The sequence below is a fragment of the Diospyros lotus genome, chromosome 10 (assembly GCF_014633365.1).
Source record: "Diospyros lotus cultivar Yz01 chromosome 10, ASM1463336v1, whole genome shotgun sequence".
NCBI lineage: Eukaryota > Viridiplantae > Streptophyta > Magnoliopsida > Ericales > Ebenaceae > Diospyros > Diospyros lotus.
The window spans coordinates 35,572,200-35,593,963 of NC_068347.1; the positions used below are offsets into that span (position 1 = coordinate 35,572,200).

Sequence of the window (21,764 nt, forward strand, 5' to 3'; positions counted from 1 at the left end):
CTTTGAATTAAGTTATGTTGATGAACGATGATGTAAGAACTAAATTTTGATTAATGTTAAGATTTCAGGTCCGATCCTTGTTTCTGCATTTGATGTGTATAATAATTCTCTTTCGAGAAAATGTATGAAAATTTTGGAATATATATGAAGAATGATATAGTTTAGCATTAATTTGAAAGAAAAAATTTATTATCTCAAAATTGTCCTAAGTTATAATATGCACGAGAAAATGAGGTTTTACATTGTGAGCTACTGAACCAAGCTTTACTGAGCTCATAATTTGCATGGAAACACGTTTGGCATTTCAGAACCGTTTCCCATTTCGAAGATGGCGAAGACATCCCAAAACAATTTTCGGGTCATTTCTATAAATTGCGAAACATACGGGCGTCGTTTCGCAATTTACTAAAATTAGATAGAAACGCATTTCCGACGACAATGACAACGTATCCTGAAGGCCAACTGGGGCCCCATGTTGGACGCATCCCAAAGGCTGGCCTAACCCCCCATTTCCCTATCTTTTCTTCTTATTTCTGATTGTTTCTCTAAATCCACTGTCACTCACGCACGTTCAAGTTGCTGTTCTAGGTGCTCTTTCATCGCTGACTGTCGATTCGTCGCTTTCCAATTCCAGTTGTATGTCATCGTTCCTTGCCAAAAATCGCTCATCTCATTGTCGAACCACAAAGCCTTGTCATCAAACCCCGAAGTTTCATCGTCAGTCGTTCCTTTAGTTGGTCACCATCGTTGTTCTCTATCAAGTTGTCGCTGAGCAACCCCTCTCTCTGTTCATCAAACTAATTATGTTTTGAGGTGCATGTATTCTTTGTATTCTACGTTCTTTGTTTGATTTCTATTTGATATTTTATTTTTAATCTATTTATATCAAAACTAAATTAGTTTTAAACTAATCAAATTTTTTCAATAATATGACATATTGTATATTAGTTTCAAATTTTATTAAGTTTGAATCATCAGGGCATATTGCATTTACATTGATTCTTGCAAAATTGTATATATCAATAATATGACATATTGCATTAAAAATTATATTTACAAAAAAATTTCCTATATTTTTTTAAATTTACAGTTTATCTCACTTTTTGTTTCTTACCTTTTTAAAAAAATATTGTTTTAGCATTTCTATTTTGTTTCCATTTTCGTGTTACCTAATTGAGTTCAAAGTCGACTCGTTTACAAATTAAGCTTTAATGTTAAACTTAAACTCGCCTTATTTACCTTATCGAACAAATTTTTAACGAGTCGAGTACTGAGCCGCTTGCGAGCGGCTCAATTCATTTGCATCACTAATTGATAGTGACAGTATCCTGCATGATAATTAAACAGGCTAGGTTGGGTAGGGCCGGGCCCAGCCACGGGCCAAGGTTCTAGGCGGAACAGAGTCAATAGCAAGTAGTTCAGAAGACCCACTTCATTTGACATTTACACTACAAAGCTTAAAAAAAATATAATAATAATAATTGGTCATAGGTTATTAGGCATCCCTCCCTTGCACCAAAAGTACAATATCCTCCATTTCATAAAGATCACGTGTCAACAATGCAATTAACTTTACAAAGTCGCGAAATGAAAACACACTGTCTTCTAAACTTAGATACCCTCTACCTGCTAAAGGCCCACAAGCGAATGAAAATTTCACCTCCATTCAGCCCAGTTTCATTGGAAGGATGCCCCCTTTTGCCATAACACGATCTTCAAGTGTTTTTTTACCTGTAGAAACATCACTAACAGGCTAGGCTAGGCTCAGTCAAGTTAAAATGTGAATGAATGCCAAATAAGGTAAAAAGGCCAATGCCAGATCATACCTACCGAGAACAAACGAACAGAAACAATATTCTCAACCCAAGAATCCCACTGGATTAGATGAAGCTTCGTTGGATTTGTTGCTGTTTGAGAGGAGAAAAGCCACTGTGAAAATTATCAGCGGCTGGCATGCGCCGCCTATATACAACGAGCACAAAAAATAAACTAAAACTATGTATGATCTAGCTGCCGCCAAATGTATCTTCATTAGGGACCCAACAGATATCCTGCACATGTAGAAATTTTTGAAGAAGTTTCATGTTATATGAAACCAGAAAATGTATAATAAGAGAACATACATAATAAAATCAAATCAGATAGGACAAAAAACGTTTTACATCGTTACACTTTATGCACCAGATACTTTATAGTAAGACATGGCTATGGTAAGACATTTTTGAGAAGCTTTATAGTCCAGTTCATAATCACTGGGTCAACCAGAAACTGAAGTCGGTGGAAGTGTTGACTTATCAGTGCACGACATAACATGATGAGAGCCCTATCTCATCTCCAAGTCCTACATGGACAATCCAGTGCACAAGAATGTGATAAATATGAAACAGAGGCCAGTATCACCCCATTTAACTCTAAAACATAGAGTAAACAAGGTGTACCACAACTGGTGAGCCATTAGCCAGTGCAAGGGAAGATGATCCACCAACTCTCCACTCACCTTGCACATAAAGCGCTAACCAACCAAAACATCTCCTTTTTCTCCCATTGCCAACAGTACAAATGGAGCATAGAGGTGCATGCCAACTGCAGAAGAGTGCCTAGTAGGAGATCCTCAATCTCTAGCCATCCAAGGAAAGTTTGATGCCCTACATCACAAAGAAAAGAACAAACTGCAGGGGACCCCTCTCTTATGGGCGCTATACCCAAGTTTCCTTCCCTTATCAAGTTATGGCTAGTCTTGAAGCATGCCAAAAAGGTAACCATGGAATTAATTACCCAATGCTAGAGATTTCATCTAAAAAGTGGGAACAAACAATACCCTCCTTGGAAATAGAAAAAGAATCCTCCATACAATCCTAAGTAACCCTGGCAACTCAAAAAGATCTAGAAAAAAGCCTCATATAGAGTTCAATTGATTGCACTAACTACAATCTAAAATTTCAAGCTGAACCCAGCCGGATAAAAGGGTGTGACAGTAGAAATCATCCCAAACATGCATAATACCACAATGCTCTTCACATAATGTTAAGATAATTCAAATCTCCAAAGCACTCACTAAGTGGGGCCTTGTTGAAGCAATAAGTTTTCTAGTGCCCAGACAACCCCAAGAAATTGGCTTACAATCCTTAACCTAAACAACAAGGTGCTACATATCATTCCATAAGAAGTGTCTCTTTGAAGCTTCTCCAATATGTTATCTACCAAGGTAGGGACTTAAAGAGAGACATGCCGTAAGTGGGGATAACAGACAAGTTTCCTTTAATAAGGATAACAAACCTATTGAGAGGTCTTGCCTATTCCAAGCACTTGTGAATATCTGGACCAAAAACCACCAAATTAAATGCATAAATAAGTTAAAAACTGAAAAACATCATATAAAAGCTGAACTGTGAAGAGGAAATGCAACAAATATCAGAAGCTAAAATAAAAATATAAACAAAAAGCACTAAGGTTAATACATGGAAACTTCAAGGAACTATTTAGGATGGAATGTCATAACCATCTTGATGTGCATATTATCCCCAAACACCACCAGCAACATGTCAAATGTGAAACTTGTCAAACCTTTACAAATGTGTCTTCTGAACATATATGAATTCAGAGCTTTTTGGACAGAAAACAAAAGCTGATTTTAAGCAAATTTTATAATGTAACAGTCCATTCAAAAGTTAACTACAACTTGGTATTTGGAACTGATTAGACATGTGAAGTTCAGCAGAACACGCACACTTCATAGTTCAACATAGGCAAGGGAAAAGATCAGCATACCATATGGCATAGGCTATCCGAAAGCTGAAGTGCTTCCTCCCATCTGTTTACCTTAATAAGCCCTTTGATGAGGTGAAAGAAGACACTTAAATCTGGCAATCCACCCCTCCTTGTCATTTCCCCATATAATTCGAAGGCCTTATCAACCTTGCATGACGCAGAAAGGCTCTCGATTAAAGAAGAGTACATAATCCTGTCAGCAGAATGAAATACTGAAGATGATGAGATCTCTTTATGCAGCTCAAGTGCAACCTCCAGCCTTCCAGCCTTTCGAAAGCTTTCAATCAGAATTCTGTAAATTGGAGTAACAGGCACATGGTCGTTGCCACTTATCTCATCCAGGAGGCCAAGATTCATGATGAATTCTCGATTGAAGCCTTCAATAACCTTACGATAACTTGCCATATGCCTAGGCCAGTATGTTTGTTTCATCTCCTCCAAAAGTAGGCGAGCCTCATCCAAAAGGCCAGAGACACAGCAATGATTTATCAAAACCCTGTAAGTAATATAATTTGGAGCACAATTCTTGGTACCCATCTGTCTAAAGAGTTCCAGACACTTGCTAACTTTACCTGCTTTTCCAAAGCCATCTATCATGGCAGTATAAGTTACAACGTTCGGGTCACACCCCTTTTCTTCCATCATCAACATAAGTTTATAGGCTTCATCGGTCTTGCCAACTTTACAAAGTCCATCAATCATTTCCGTGTAGGTAATAACATTAGGAGGGCAAGAACTTTCTAGCATTTTAGACAAGACCTTTAAAGCAAGATCCAGCTCTTTGTCCTTAAATAATCTGTCAATCAAAGAGCTGTACGTAAAAATATTTGGATTGTAGCCATGTTCCAACATTATAGCAAAAATCTCCCGTGCTTTATCTAGCCCCCCAGCCTTACAAAATCCATCGATAAGGGCATCATATACCACATGATTAGGCTTACAACCTTCTCTTGACATTGCAGCTAATAATTCATGAGCTTCTTTAACCTTGTGTGCTTTGCACAAACCGTCTATCAAAGCTCCATATGTGACAACATTTGGTTCCTGAGTGTTGCTATCAGCCCTAAAGTACATGTCTATGTCTGAACTTCCCACACTTCCCCTCATTTTTGCATAAATCTGCAAAGCCTTCTGAATTTCTCCAGCTTTACAGTAACCATCTATCAAGGCAGAATATGTGATGATATTTGGAGTGCAACCTTCCGATAACATCATTTCAAAGAGCTCATTTGCTCTGGATATCTTCTTTGCTTTCATGTAAGCATGAATAAGAGCAGTATAGGTCACCACATTAGGGGTACAGCCATCCCTTAACATTTCATCAAACCATCTATGAGCCTGTTGAATAAGGCCCACTTTACAAAAGCTATCTATTAGCATTGTGTAGGTATATACATCTGGAACAATACCATTCCTCTTCATCTCTTCAAATAATTGGAAAGCCTTTTCTACTTTTGAGGCATTGCACAGAAAACCAATAACTTTGGAGTATGTATAACAATCTGGTATAAATCCCTTAGTCATCATCTCACAAATAATGTTGTATGCTCTATCATATTTACCAGCACCACAAAGGCAACCAGCAAAATAGGTGATATTGACTTTATTTAGTACATGCCCTGCATCAAGCATTTCCTTGTAAGCATTTTCAGCCAATTGTAAAGCACTCTCGCCTGGTACCTCCTCATTGCCACAAATTCCACCAATTAATATGTTGTAACTCACATAGCCTGGCTGGCAACCACATTGTGCCATTTTCTTGAGCAACTTGTAGGCGTAGGAATAGTCTTGGGCTCTGCAGTATGCATAAAGAAGGGAGTTAAATATGTGAGGACTTGGATAACAACCTTCGGCAATCATCATTTTGAGTATTCTCTTAGACCTACCCAGTTGTCTTTTGTTCAAACAACCACAAAGCAAAGTCCTGTATGTTATGGCATTAGGAGCGCAGGAATTAGACCGCATCCTGCTCAAAAAATCCATTGCTTCTTCAAAAAGTGAAGCCTCACAGAGTCCAGATATCATTTTTGTGTAAATTACTGTATCAGGCACAAACTCTTCCTTTTCAATCAAATCCAGGGCTTCCCTCCATCTTCCTGCTCTGCAAAGGGAACGCGCAAAGCAACCCAGAGTGTAAGCATTCATCCGAAAACCTGAATCTGACATCTCCCTGTACACCAAGTATGCTGTATCTAACCTATCTGCTTCCAGAAACACCTGAACTAAATTATTATAAGTAGCGCTTTGGGGCTTGTACCCAAAATCTTTAAGCCTCCCAAGTTCTTCCAAGGCTACATTCCACAACCCCTTTCGGCAGCATTTGGAAATCAATGCTTTAAGCAACTTCCGGAGCACTTCCTTGTCATCATCCTTTATTTCTTGAAGAAAATGTTGCGGCACTCTCTCATTCATATCACAGCCTAATAAATCCAATAGAGCATCATAAACTGGGGCGGAGTGACCATAACCAATCTGTCGACCAGCCCATAAGAAAAACTTCACGCCCAATACAGGATTCTGCACAAGTTTCAGCACATCAACCACCAAAGACTCGTGCAATTTCCGCCTAAACTGGCTAAGAAACTTTAGGGTTTGATCCCCAAAACCATCATTTATATTCTTAATCGCATTGGAAACCAATAAAGCATCGTGGGAATACATACCAGAGTCAGGCCCGAGCTTGGTCTCCGAATCAGCAGCGTTAGAGTCCTTGAGAAAGGCGAATTCCTGAGGCTTAGGGGACTGAACCCCTGAATCCTTCGGGAAGTGAGAGACGTATCCTGGGAGATTTAAGTCAGGATCGAATAATCCATCCAGCAGATTGTCAGTCGAAGAAGAGCAGAAACTGTGGCGAGTGAGCTTCAATGGATGAGATTGGGAAGGCGAGGTGGAGGAGGAGAAGAAGCCGTTGCGTCTGAGAGAGTATGCAATCGGTCGAGAGAGGGCGAATCCGAGTTTCCGCTTGCTCATTCTCCGCCGAATGGAGCTGAGTTTTTACTGATTCAAACGGCTGGTTCAGCGAATTCGAAACTTCTTCGGATTAATTGAAGTGAGCAGAGCAAGCAGTCCAGGCAGCGAAAGTGTCAACAAATGTAAGCTGGATTGGTGGTTTGTTCGTGACATTAACGGCCGGCGACCGGCGTTAAGGATGGAAGGATTTGGAATGCCAAGAAAAGGGAATGAAGAGTTCGATCGTCTAATTCGTTCACTTATTGTTTGTTTATGGATCACGGTACTGGCCTACTGGGCTGGGCTCGAATGGTACAATCAGGCCCACATCTAGCCTAAACCTTGGAAGTTGGGCTCAGCTCAGATTATGGGCCAAACTGGTTGCGCATTTACGTTTGCATTTTCAATGTACTTATCACCCTGAATTCTATACCCATGCTATTTTGGACTACGCCTTGAACTATTAAAAATAATTAAAAAGATAAAATTATTCACGTTCAAATTATAAAATTGCAAAACCCCCTTCTCTTTTCTTCGTCTCTCTCCCTTCACTCAACGACCATACTCATTTCTTTTTTTCCCATTTTCTATGATTACCTCTAACAATCGCCCGTCGTCTCCATCCTCTCACTGTCGTTGCCTTGCCTCTCATTTGCAAATTGCTACTGAGGGCGACCATGGGAATGGGGGAGAAAGGAGGCAACGGGTCGTTGGGTGAAGAGAGAGAAATTAGTGAGAAGAAGAAGAGGGAATAGGATTTTGCAATTTGAGCAAGGGTAGTTTTGTCTTTTTAATTGCTTTTGGTAGCCTAATAAATATCAATAACATTTTCCATTAAACGCATACCCACATTTTTAATGTACTTATTAATCTTACTCGCAATCAAAAACACCTACTAAATTTATAATACTATTAATGTTATCACTCAAACGCAATAATAAATTTAGTGTTTGAAAATTTCATCGTCAAACTACACAATTTTGTGAAAAATTGAACAATAAGAGTGCACAATGAAGCATATGTGTAAACATTCTAATATTTAAATCAAATACTAAAGATATTGAAGATTGAAATGCCAAATTAACACCAATATTAAAAATATACACTTGTTAGAACGAATACATGTTCATTTATAGTTATAGAGAAGCAAGGAGTTTTTATAAATTTTTTAGAATTAAAATTTTTACATATAATATCTATCTTAATATTTTGGAATCTACTGAAATTATAATTTTTATGGATAATATTTATTTTGATATTTTGTAACTTTATAATAATTAAAATTCTTTATGAATAGTATTTGTTTTTTTTTGTATGACTCCCAGATAAATTTGTGAATGTCTAAATTATCTAATTTTCACAATGTGCGAAATCTCTTGATTAGGGGAAAATTAAGTCTTTTTAACTCAAAAATTTATTTTGAACTTTTATATTTTTTTAATATTTTAATGTACTTTTGCTTGTGATACAATAATTGGTATTTTTATAGGGTTTTTTTACCCATAAAAATATATGATAATATTGGTCATGATTCTTTGAAGACTAGGGAGGGTTCTTCCACTTGAAAAAGAAGGGGTGGTGGGTGGGTGGGTGGATGGATGGAAAATGAGATATCGAGTCCAAAAGGAACGAACCATAGAAAAGGGCTTTTAACAATTCCAAAAGGGCATGAATTCAAAGCCGTCCGTTTGTTTATTATTTCAACACTTTTTACGACTCTTTTTAGTGATTATATATATTGATATATAAATAAATATTATTAAAAAGTATTAAAAAGGTTGTGTTTGTTGTCATGCACATTAGATGTTAATCATAAAATATCTGTCTCTCTCCCAAATAAAAGTTCACAGATGAAAACATAAATAAAATTAACTCCAAATACAAACTTCATTGAAATCCAAATTCTAACATTTCATTTAATCGTGTTTATAAAAGATTTCATCTTTTTTTTATAAAACCCTGTTGGGATACTATTAAAAGTTGTAGTTTTATTGGTAAATATCATTTATATAAGAAATTTAAATATTTATCTTTTAAATACGGTGATATACGATAATTATCAACTATAAATAATTTATAATTTAAAAATTTAATAACATTATTTAAGTGACTTATAATATAAGCAAGAGTGGTTAAGATGGGTAAAATGAGAATTCATCACTTCAAATAATTTTAATAAAAAATTATTTTAAATATTTGATAAGATAGTGACAAGAATAATTAAATTTATTAAAGATTAAGATGATACGTGAGATAATTTCAAGATAAGACAGGTCTCTCGTAATAAATAATTACGTGACATTGTTTTTCTCTTTTTTTAATTAATAATGTATGAACTATAAAGTTTATATAATAAAAAATAATATTATAGATATATATAACTTTAACCTATTTGTTACTTTATTATTTGACTATTTTTGTAAAATTTAAGTATTAACTGGATTGTTAGAAATTATTCCAAATAAGTATGTTGAATTTTTATGTAATTTTTTTGGAAAGAGGAATAAAAAGAACCTTTTTGGGTTTTTATATTCTATTGCGGCTTTTGTGAGGTGTCGAATGCGGCTTGCAGGTAGGAGCCCTCTAGCGTATACGATACTATGTTGACTTTCTTTGTTTACACTGACTTTCTTTGGAGGTGGAGGGTCGATAATATCATTGTCCAGTGCCGAAGAGTAGAGGAGTCCAAAGACCGACTGGTTCAGATTGAGAGGAGACCCAAAATTCTATATAGCAACAATTTGATCAAGTCCCACAGCCTTGGCTTCAATGGTACGGTAGGTATTTCACTGTCGATGTCGCTGTTGTTATCCCCACCGCATTGGATTCGTACTCAGCCGCATGCGATCAGTTTCAAAGACAACGGTTGGTGGGTGGGTACAGGACCCTAAATATGTATATTGCGTGAGTGAGAAAGTGCAATTCCTTTTGTATTCTGAGGGCGGTGGATCAGTTTTGGGGTTTCGCAATTGGATTCCCGGGTTTTTCATGGTCTTTTTTGAACTGGGTTTTTGTTAGTTTTTGCAAATCTTTAATGTTAAGCATGGCGACCTCCAATGGATTTTGGACGAAGAAGACTTTGGTGGGTCTTGGGTTGGGCCAGTTTCTCTCTCTACTCATCACTTCTACTGGCTTTTCCTCGTCCGAGCTCGCAAGAAGAGGTATATCTCCTTTTTGTTCAAATTCTTACCAGATTTCCAGACTACTGGCATCTTGTTATTTTTGTATTGTTTCTTGAATTTTGAGATTATATATGTTTTTATTCACAAGTTTTTGTTACCGGAGAATCATTTGTTATTCTTACCATTTTCCCCGCAAAGTTCACCTTTTTTTTTCTTCCACTGTCTCAAATTATGGTTCACCTCTTCCTTAAATATGTATTCAGTTGTTGCTGTTTATGGGTACTGAGAGTCATGAATCTTTTTTGTATTGTTATAGCACATCTCAAGTTCTGCTTCTCTATTCCTATCTTCTTACTTGCGCTTAACTAAATTTTACTATTCAGGAGTGAATGCACCTACATCTCAGTCTTTTCTAAATTATGTTCTCCTAGCATTAGTCTACGGAGGCACTTTACTGTATCGGAAGAAAGCTCTCAAGGTCAGTTCTCATTTCATGTGTAAACTAATGTTATCTCTACACTACTGATTGCAATAGCATCATCTGCCGCAGTCATGACTTTCCCATTTTATATTTTTTTTTAGTAAACAGCATTAGGACTTATGAACTTGATTGGATGCCAGGAAAAATTTATGTGTTTTCGTGTTTCACTAATGGTTTGTATTCTGGACACTCCAAATAACAAAAGGTAGGCATCGGTCAAAGTTGAGGTCCCTAAAAGGAAGTAGGAGATTCAAAGGGATATAAGTGTTATAAGTTTAGATTGTCTAGCTCTTTGTATGGTTATCTGACAGAAGCTGGGGGAGATTACATGCTTCTAGGCCATGTAGGTGATAGAGAGCAAATTGAACTGACTTCTATCTTTGCTTATTCAGCTCTATGAGTGTATAGAAATTCCTTCTTTTAAGCTTAATCTTAAACACAGATGGTACATGGAAGTGGGACAGGATCATGGTATAAACCAATGTTCTGAAATTGTCCCATAAGGTATACTTGTATATATGTTTTAAAACATTGCATTTCTAATTTGGAGGTTGTAAGTGAATAATGACTTATGAACATAGTGCTTATAGATGCTCCAAGAGCATTACCTAGTGAGATGGTCAGAATATTCTTCAAGAACATTCAGTAAATCTGTAGAAGTGGTACAGTGATTTTGATATGGAGATATTGGAAATAAGGGATTGAATGGCTTTCAAAGATCATTTGACATTACATGTTTAAGTTGCATGAGTGTTTACTAGTGGTTAGAATGGAGTGAAGTGATTCCATTTTTTATACGAGGGCTAAGGCCGTGTAAACTCATTGTTTTACCAGTCAAAATATTCATGGTAAATTTTACAAGTTTATGCAATGCTTAGCCTGCTGATCCCAGCTAGTTGGTTTGATGATATGCAATGCTTAGTCTAGAATGAGTGATGTAATGGTACTAGACTATTGCACTGTCAAATGATTTCCAATGTATAGTCCTCCTGTTAAGAAAAAAATTCATTTTTTTTTTGGTGGAATATCTGCAGGCCAAATGGTATTATTACATACTTCTTGGATTGGTGGATGTAGAAGCAAATTTTCTCGGTGAGTGTATCATCTCAACAGTAAAGTTACCCTGCATATTATTTCATTTGTTACTGAAATGCAAACATGCTGTTCCCCAGTACATACTAAAATGCATTGTTTTTGTTTTTAAGCACTAATGTGATAGGAACCCAGCTAGAAAATCCAAACTGTAATCAATTAACAATGGCTATCCAAGCTTTCGATCAAGAACAAGCACAATCCAGGGCACTCGAGAGGCCCTTAACTCTCCCAATTCTTCTATCAAAAACCAACCCCCCTCTCCCTCTTCTTCTTAGCTATTTATACCTCTCCTCTGCCCCTCTCTAATCGAATTCCCTTGCACATGCAAGATTATTCCCTCCGCATATGGATTACAAAACTACCCCCCCCCCCCCCATACACACATGCTGGTTGTAACAACCTGCATATGTTAATTCTCTATTCTAACCTTCATGCATGCTGGTCTTTGGTAGGTCTGGTACACGGGTGGCCTATCATTACTCCCCTCCCATACTTTCACTTTATTCTCAAGGTGAAAAGTAGGAAATTGTTGCTGAATTGTAGGGCTCCCAGGTGGTCCAGGACCCACTTGGGCTTGGAGTATGTGAATCTTATCTTCAATTCGCTAGGTGGTCTCCATGATTTGCGATAGACCTGATGGTCGTAACACCCTAACTTCTGTCCTGATTTTTGGCTTCAACTGGTTAACTAATGTGCCCTCCAGTATGGCCACTGAAACTTCTCCCACTCGGGCTGCCAAAGTCTCAAAGAGGAGGTGGTATTCCCGGATGGAGTCATCCTGCCTGGGGGCTAACAGCCTCTCCTCCATTGATCCCTCCCGTGAAGATCAAAATTGTTTACTTAGGTGGATCTTCAGATCCTCCCAATTTCGAACTTCCTTTTGCCGAGTATCCCATTGAAACCACGCCACAGCCCTTGCTTCGAAACACAGAGCAACCGACTTGATTTTCTCCTCCTCGGATAGCTGATTGATAGAGAAATATCTTTCGGCTCAAAAAATCCATTCATCCAGATTTTTCCCTTCAAAATTCAGCATCTCCAGCCTTCTTCCTCTCACTTCCGGCCGCCCATTCCTTCCAATTCCACCCTCGAACTCCCTGCCCATTTCGATTTCAGGTGATCCCTCGGAATTTTGGGTAAATTCCGAAGGTCTATCTCCCTCCTTCGCTTTGCTCTTCCTTTCTCGTTCTGGATCCTCCTTCTTCGTCCTCAAGTATGCGAACTGGTCCAGCATGATTCCTACCTTCCTTTCCATCGATTGCACCTCCCCTCTTTTGGCGTTGACTCCTTTCTACATCCCCTCCATCTTCTTCGCGATCATCTGCTCTAGCCCGATTGACCTCAACACCCTTATCTCGGCTCGGATGACCGGCTTTAATCTGCTGATAAAGTGGCCCTTGACGGACCCCCATTGTCGAAGTGCAAGGAACCCCTCTTCCACCGTGCCTTCCTGCGCGGGCCTAAACCTATTCCTCAACATCGCCTTGAGCTCCTTCCAGCTCCTCACCCGTCTTTGTCTTTGCTCCCACTGGAACCACGACAGAGCTGCTCCTTTAAAGCATAAGGCTGCTGACTCCAACTTCTCCGCATCGGACAACTGGTTCACAATGAAGTAGCGCTCAGTCCTAAAGACCCAACCATCTGGATCATCTCCCTCGAAGATGGGTATTTCCAGGCGTCTCCCACGGTACTGCTGCCTTCCGACACCATCGACCCAGTCGCCCCCTTTGCCACTTCTTCCTCCAGCTACCGGCGTTCCCTCCCGTGACAAGGGCGAACCCGCAGGTTGGTTTTCCTCATCTCGCTTCCCCTTCCTCCCTTTCTCCTGCTCATCCCATCGCGCCATTAATAGGTTGAATCGGTCCATCATCCCCGCCATGCTCTTTTCAATATTTTGCACCCTCATGACCTTTGCCTTCACCGATTCTATACTATCTTGTAAACCCGCCATACGCCCCTCTAGCTCACCCACTCTTTCAAAAACAGTCATCCCCGTGGATCGATTGCTCTGATACCAAATTGATAGGAACCTAGCTAGAAAATCCAAGCTGTAATCAATTAACAATGGTTATCCAAGCTTTCGGTCAAGAACAAGCACAATCCAAGGCATTCGAGAGGCCCTTAACTCTCCCAATTCTTCTATCAAAAACCAGCCCCCCTCTCCCTCTTCTTCTCAGCTATTTATACCTCTCCTCTGCCCCTCTCTAACCGAATTCCCTTGCACATGCAAGATTATTCTCTCCGCATATGGATTACAAAACTACCCCCCCCCCCACCCCCTACACACATGCTGGTTGTAACAACCTGCATATGTTAATTCTCTATTCTAACCTTCATGCATGCTGGTCTTTGGTAGGTCCGGTACACCGGTGGCCTATCATAATGTTGCTTTGCACTTCTGAGCTGTCAAGACCTTTGGATTCAATCTTTGACTATGATAGATTGCTTCAAATACGGGACACTTCACATTTATGGTTCCTTCTGTAACTGCTTATCATCCTCACTTGATGGATGCTTTCTGAAAGAATGTTATGAATTTGAGCTATAATTACTTCTACATGTAAATGTTGCTCCTTACGGTTATCATTTCTGGAATTTTGAGCATAGGTAATATGAAATATTTTATGTATATCCTACCGCTAAGCTTAAATAAATATCATGCACCAAATTGGTCCTAGTGAATTTCTAATAATTGGTGACCTATGAAGACTGTTATGATGTTTCAGCTGATGATGTTAAGGCTGCATGTGGGAAAGGAAGTACAGAATGGCCTTGTATTGATCATTCTTCCACCATTTCTAGTCTCCGTCAATCTTAAAATAGCATTTAGATGGAATAAATAAATAACATTGTTCATGCCTACTTTTCCTACTCTGGCTATAGCAATCTGTTTGCTCCCTGCATAGAGCTGCTTTATTGTGTAACCTGCAGCCAAGCTTTGAACCTAACACATCACTGCTGGGCTTAAATGACAAATTAGAGTCTCCAGTTTACAGACTTGACAATCATTGTGCTATTGGTACCTACGCTTGTAAGCCTAGTGATGCCAGTATGCCAACTGATTACATCTATCTATGATGACTGATGCTTGACCTCAATTTCGTCTAACAACCTAAGTCCATTTAGAATGGGTACTGGACAAGAGTTGGTTGGTGAGACCACAGGACATGGAACTTTGACGAACCTAGAGGTTTTGAGGAGCATTAGATACTAGAAGAAGGCTACTACTTGATTACTGCTTTTGATCATCACTTACATAAATGTTGGAATTGTCTTTCTTGGCTGAAGAGTTGGGATCAAGTAATTATTTCTAAGAATCGATGTTTTGAAACCTGGACTAAGTTATAAAATTAATAATTAGAACTTATATGTAAAAATTAATAATAAAATTCATAACCAAAATATCATAATTGACTTAACATTTATGAATATTATATTACAATTACAGAAAGTCCTGAAGTCCATGCAATAATATTAACACAAGTTTGGTATGAAAATAAAATACATCAAGGTCAAATATCTAAATTACAAACCAACAATTACAAAAACTTGATCATACATCAACCTTGTCCAAATTGCACATCGTTATATTTTCTTTATTTTGAACAGGATTTGAACCTCCAAACTTATAGAAAATCAAAAAAATTGATGTCAATTCCAAATTATTATTATCTTTTAACATTTAAAATAAAATAGAAAAAAATAAAAAATAAAAACTGGCTGGTTGAACTGGACTGGTTCTCCTGGTTCTTTTGTTTCCTGGTCGAGCTGTCTGGCGTAGTCCAGTTCTCTCAACACTGCTAAAAACAATATAGATCAACTTGAGGCTATTAGGATTATTAAGACCGTAAGAAAAGGTAGGAAAGAAATCTTTTCCAGATATGTAACTAGGTTATCCTCTCTTTAAATGAATCTCATCATTTGTGCATCCCTTCCCCATCTATTTGATTACTTTCTAGGCATTATGCTGCACCATGCCTTGTCTAATTTAGTGGATACAGGATAATGAGATAGTATACCATAGATGCCAGGGTCGTGGTACTCCCCATGGAACCACGAATCGGGACAAATGTCCCAATTTGAGGGTTAAAAATGACCTGGTTGAGAACTGGACTGCCAAAAATGGTGATCCAGAGTTTCAAGCAAAGCAGACTGATAATGTCGCGATTGGAGAGCAGTCACCTGGAAACATCAAGACTTATTGTTTGAACTACATTTTGCTTTGGAAAAATGGCCATCTATATCTAAGAAGAGTATTAGTTTATACCTAGGACTTTAGTTTGTGATGCTAGTTTCTACACCAGACAATGCTACTGGTTTAAGGTGTAGGACTTGGAAAACCCAGTCCTTGGGTTTCTAGTGAAAGCAAGGATGAATATGCACGTGAACTTCATTGAATTGTTCAGGAAAAGCATAAAACCTGACTTGCTTGGCAAATTCTCAGTTCAATTCAAGAAACATTTTGGGACCTCCTATGTGAAGTATCAGTGTATAAACATATGGACATATAGTGAAGGAACAAAGCACACACACACACACACACACACGGGGGAGGCATGTGTTTAGACTAGTTCTAAACTTTTTTTGTCTTACAGCTTTCTTGAATTTTACCTTCATTGGGATTCATGTGATCTTATTCACTTGCTAAATTTAAAATTAGTCGGGTCGATGCTCCTCTTATTATTTGTTATACATATTTGTAATGCAACCCAAATTTTAAGAGCTAGATGCTTAACATATCTGTTGACCTCCAATCACGACATTTGGAAAACGTAATACACACAGTAAATTATTGAGCTTGCAAATTAAAAATCTTGCACCAAATATAAATGGAGTATTTCATCATGTGTATTGCATAGATGATGCATCTTTGTTACTGAAAATGACTTAAGGGAATTGATTTGGTGGTCTTTCGCATGCAGTGGTGAAAGCTTATCAGTATACATCACTAACAAGTGTTATGCTTCTGGATTGTTGGTCAATCCCGTCTGTCATATTCCTTACCTGGATGTTCTTGAAGACAAAATACAGATATAAAAAATTTATTGGTGTTGCTATCTGTGTTGCTGGTCTAGTGGCGGTTGTCTTCTCAGATGTACATTCAAAGGACCGATCAGGTTTGTGCATGCTTTTCATTTTTGATTTTTGATGTCTTTCTTATTGTCCATCCTGTGCTCTGTATACTGATAACCCTAGTGAGATTAAGGCTTGGCGATGATAAAGATTTATGTTCATGTAGATGATAACTCTTTCTTATTGTCCATCCAGTGCTATGTATGGTTGTCTACTGGATGAATCACTTTTTGCCTTTTTTTGGGGTGGGGGGGTGTTGGCAGTGGGACTTGGGTTCTCAAATTTCTTTGTTTCATGCTCCCCAAATGGAGACCATATATTTTTAATGTGCTCTTGATACAGAAAGAGGGGGCATATCAACTACCCCTCAAGGATTTTATGACAGTTTTGCAGTCTACCATTTTCTTGGAGTGTCAAATTCAGCTATCAATGCTTTAAGACACCTAAATTAATTTTGTTGTGGTTTGTAGGAGGAAGCAACCCAATTAAAGGAGACCTGCTTGTGATAGCTGGGGCTACACTTTATGCTGTCAGTAATGTCAGTGAGGTAAGTTTACCTTAACTCTTGTCATTGTTTAATAATTATTTTAGAAAGGGAATATGCCTGTTGGCTGTTGACATATGGCCCTTTTTTTTTTCCTTTTCATTTTCCAATGTCTTAGATTGTTTGCAAACTTGTTCTTTCCTTCTTGTAAAGTGTGTATATATATATGTATATGTATTGTTATATTGTTAGGTTGTAAAGTATATTTTTAAATCAAATAATCTTCTCTTCTGTTTTTTTTATTTTTTATTTTCTTTTTGTGACTTCTAGTTAGGGAATATGCACTATATTTCTCATTTGCTCTACATTTTCTTGGAATCTCCCTTTGCTTGTTTTCATTATTTTGTTCCTGTTCTGGACTCTCTTCCCTTTTTATTCCCATTTTTCTATCTCATCATTGCATTTTTTTAGAATTAACTGTGGAGCCTGCATGGTTATTTCACATTCTCTTGGCTTGCTTATACTTTGGTTGTTCTTTCTAAACTTATCCTATTGTAGTAAGCCATATTTCAACAGTTTCTGGGTGATCCATTGTTTCATGTGAAAAATGTGCAGTCTTTTAATGGCCTTGGGGACCGTGTAAGGCCTAGGAAGCAACAAATACTTTGAAATGGTATCATTTCCATGCCAGACACCTATATATGCATACGGGAATTGTTAACACTTTACCACAAGTGTCAAACACATATTCAAGCATGTTCTTTTTTTATTTTTCCCCCTTTAACATTTGGAAATGTTATGGATATATACCACTTGGTCTATTCACTTCTGAATTAAAAGAAATTCTAAATCACAAAACATCTGATTTCTTTTGGATAGAGCCTTTTAGAAATGATACTTGGATATTTTGTTCATACTTATTTTCCAATTGAAAAATGTGGAAATGCATTTCTTACTCTTTTAATTTGAACCATATGCCCATTTCCTGTTGCCATAACAAAGCTTCTCAGATGAAAGCTGCTCTCTCCTTTCTCAAGTAATGTACCATCATGCTCAAAATGATTAATTATGGGTATAACAACCTCCACAGTTTTTTGTTTCTCCCTTTATGATTCAAACAATTTCTGTCATAAGTTATTTTTAATCAAAATAAATGTATTGATTTCCCCATAGTTGCTGAATCTTAAGATTATAAGTTCATTAGGCTACTAGGGCTTGGAGACTCACATATACAAAGATGTTTTTTTCATGTGCATGTATGCAAGTATTTGTTACTAATTCAGTTTTGTACTTGCTGCATCTATTTTTGAACCAACAATTTTTTGTTTTTGTTTTGTTTGTTTGTTTGTTTTTTTTTTTTTTTTTTTGTGCAGGAGTTCTTTGTTAAAAGTGCAGATAGGGTTGAGCTCATGGCAATGTTGGGCATTTTTGGCGCGATCATCAGTGCTTGCCAAATGTATCCCACTTAATGTTATTTAGGAATTTCTGTTGATTCTTGACATGCACCTGATTCATTCCTCCTGTATAAGCAATTCTTTGTCTAAGTGATCAGTAGGCCTTATAGAGCTTAATGATGATTTGACGTTTGTCAATTCATATATTCGTTACCTTGTTGGTATGTTCATATTCCTTGAATCTTTTGATATTTCGTGAACAAACTCTGCTAATGCCTTTTATGTTATGTTCTCTTCCTCTTGTATTCTTTAATAATATTTTAGAAGCATACTTGAGCGGAATGAGCTCAAATCTATCAACTGGTCAGCTGGAGCAGTAAGTCTCTCTCTCTCTCTCTTAAAACTGTTGCTTGCATGTTGACATACAGATTTTTCTTTTTGGAATTTTAGTGTAAGACTTAAAACTTTCTTAGTCATTGTCAGTTTTAAAATTTATTGATGTCAACTTGGGTTGAATTATTGATGAACTTTGTGTGATCTTCCAAAATTTTCTCAGTGGTTTCAGATTTTAGTTTCAATTTCTCGAGGTAGTTCAAACTTAAAATGTCAAACCTTGGTTGTTACAGATGCAAATTTACCAATCAATTGGTTGTATGAAAGAATATGATGAGCAGTTCTTGGCAAAATTAGAAGAGTAACATATATACACCAAATACCTTGTAGGTTTATATTGACATAATGAAAATTTGAGAACAGTTATGTTGCTTAAACTAACTTATTAAAACTATCAGTTAAAGCAAGACTGCTTTGTCTCTTATGCAGCAGCTACTCTTTTCTTGTCTGACATATCTTTTAGCTTTCAATATAAATATAAGTTTGATCTCTTTTGTTATCACCGTTAAGTTTAACCTTCATTGTTATCTTGCAATTTTAGGCCCTTCCTTTTGTTGGATTTGCTTTGGCGATGTTTCTGTTTTATTCAGGTGTCCCCATCCTGCTGAAGGTATGGACTTGAGTTGCTTAGGTTGTGCCTTTATTTTCATTATTATATTATTGTTATTATTTTGGTTGTTGCCGTGCATTTTCTGTGTCCAGAACAAGGTCTATATAATTGTCCTCTCCTTAATTTCTACTAGTGTTCTTTTACATGACAGTAAATATTTGTCTGGAAAGTTAATGGCACCATTCTAAAACCAATAGAATTGTGGTAATCAGATATGGATCTGGGTTCAAGTCGTGTTGAGCCCCATTATTGCTCAGATGATCCCACATCATATGCTTCATTGATTTAAGCAAGGGGGATCGTGATGCTACCTAGGATGGTTCCTAACATGGCATTAAGGAATGGCTAGGGCTCTTTTCCTTTTCCGTTTCCTCTTTTCCTTTTTCATTTTGGCCTTTGCATGAAGATTTAGAGACCAATGGGCATTACTTCCTCTACAAGGTGTCCAAAAATGGCATAATAAAAATGAATTCATTAAACCCATTGGAGACTGGATGAGGTAAATCCTTCTCATGGTTTAGCCTTGTGAAATGAAAATTATTCTATGAGAATATATGCTGAGTAGTTTGCTTAAGTTGAAAGTGTCTGGTCTGGTCAGCAGAGGTAAATTATAATGTGGATTTATTCTTGAAAATTCCATCTCCTTACAAAAAATTTGCCTTAGTAAAATTTGGAAACTCTTACAGAAAAAATCCCTAATCTTGAATTTTCCCTATATCTTGAGTGTAAATGTACATGTTGTATCCACAACAATCTTTTGAAGTGCAAATACTGTTTCACTGAATAAGGTAACAAGTTACATATTTCATCATATAATCTATAGTATGTTCTGCAGTTTTTCAATGTGAATTTTTAATATATTATTTTGTCATCTTAGTCTTTTTCTAACATTCTTTCTTTTATTGCAGATCAGTGGGTCCACAATGCTAAACCTGTCTTTGCTGACCTCAGACATGTGGACTGTTTTAATTCGCATCTTTGCATACCATGAGAAGGTTAATCCCGATCAGTTAAGCTAGTAATTTATGCGATCTTATATTGTCATTCTGAATCCAGTATTCCTCCTCAGGTTGATTGGATATACTTCATAGCTTTTGCTACTGTTGCTGTGGGACTTGTCATTTATTCCGGGTATGTCATATAATCTTTCTTGGTGGCCTTTGTAATTTGAACTTGTAGTTGAAAACATACAAAGAGCAACTCAAGCTTAGGGGCTTGTAACCAGCATAATGAGTGAAGTTCAGGACTTGATCTTGACCATTGTTTAAGGAACTTCACTTTAATATAACAAGATAATCTTGATTAGTATTCCAGATATACTGGAGTTTCGTAGGCACAATTGTTCAATTTGCCCACAAAACAAGAGTAGCTCACAAGCGGCCTGTGGTTCAAACTCGGGGTGCAGATGAAGATCAATAAACATTTTGGCAATTTATAGGAGGTTATCCACGATATGTTGGCATGCCCTCTACATTTTATGGTTTTAATTGGGTTATTTTTCAAGCCAGAGATCCCTCGACTAGCTGCTTCATTTACAATCAGAATTTTGTTTGCTTGATCAATAAGATTATCTAATAAGCAAACGCCTGGTTAGCATACACATTGTTGACATGGCCGGTTTATGTCTAAAAGCACATGGAACGAACTTTGCAGAAGTTTTTGGTTTTGATGCATTTTTTGTTTTCTGCTTCTAAGGGGCCTGGCCGGCCAATTATAGTATTTAGCTGGGGATCTTTAAATCAGATTGCTGTTGATGTGATTACAGTTGTTTCCTTGTTGCCACCAGGGCACTAATTGCGGGTGCCTGTGTTTGTTTTCAGGGTTGATAGAGAAGAGGATCAAAATCGAGCAGAGGTGGCAGATGAAGAGGCTGAGCGAAGCAAGCACTTTGATGAGGAGGCTGCGGGGGGCTCCAGAATTGGGGATTGCAGCAGCACAACAGACAAGGAGGAGGCTGCAGGAACATTGACATCAGGGAAGGACATTCTGGGAAAGAATCATGACTACTCGTAATTTTGATTTTGTTTCTGTTTTAGTGGATTTAAGGCTTCAGGCTTCGGGTAGTGGTTGTTTTTGTGGGACAAGCAACCTTGGGCTCCAAGGAGGGGATATGATTCCTTTGAGAAGGCTAGCTGTTTGTTCATGTAGCATAACTGCACCAAACAGGCCAGGAAAGGGAATCCACCCAAGAGGACAGAACCCAACAACCTGTTCAAGCTAAGTACACTATCATCATTCCCATAATAAATAGGGGGTGTTCCTTTTCGTGTTCTTTCTTTCTTTTTCTTTGGGATTTCTGAGAATTGTGAAAAGGGTGCTGTTTATGCGCATGTAAAAAACAAATAGTCGAACAACTAGAACCTGCATGGCAAATTCCACCAAATAAAATTAAGGC

The 21,764-nt window shown here is 37.6% G+C and overlaps 2 protein-coding genes across 2 annotated transcripts; one reads left to right on the top strand and one right to left on the bottom strand.

The window, feature by feature from the left end:
* Positions 1 to 1,827: 1,827 nt before the first annotated feature.
* LOC127811274 (pentatricopeptide repeat-containing protein At1g06710, mitochondrial) lies at positions 1,828 to 6,738 on the bottom strand. The gene is made up of 2 exons (XM_052350987.1): positions 3,769 to 6,738; positions 1,828 to 2,051 (listed from the first exon to the last, which is right to left on the bottom strand). Exons 1-2 carry the CDS (start codon positions 6,736 to 6,738, stop codon positions 2,007 to 2,009), a joined length of 3,015 nt encoding a protein of 1,004 aa, XP_052206947.1. The 3' UTR covers positions 1,828 to 2,006.
* A 2,602-nt stretch (positions 6,739 to 9,340) lies between these two features.
* LOC127812180 (uncharacterized) lies at positions 9,341 to 21,640 on the top strand. The gene is made up of 11 exons (XM_052352531.1): positions 9,341 to 9,878; positions 10,223 to 10,317; positions 11,355 to 11,412; positions 16,338 to 16,532; positions 16,959 to 17,035; positions 18,346 to 18,428; positions 18,691 to 18,742; positions 19,301 to 19,369; positions 20,278 to 20,364; positions 20,439 to 20,500; positions 21,190 to 21,640. Exons 1-11 carry the CDS (start codon positions 9,752 to 9,754, stop codon positions 21,380 to 21,382), a joined length of 1,098 nt encoding a protein of 365 aa, XP_052208491.1. The 5' UTR covers positions 9,341 to 9,751; the 3' UTR covers positions 21,383 to 21,640.
* The last annotated feature ends 124 nt before the right edge of the window (positions 21,641 to 21,764 follow it).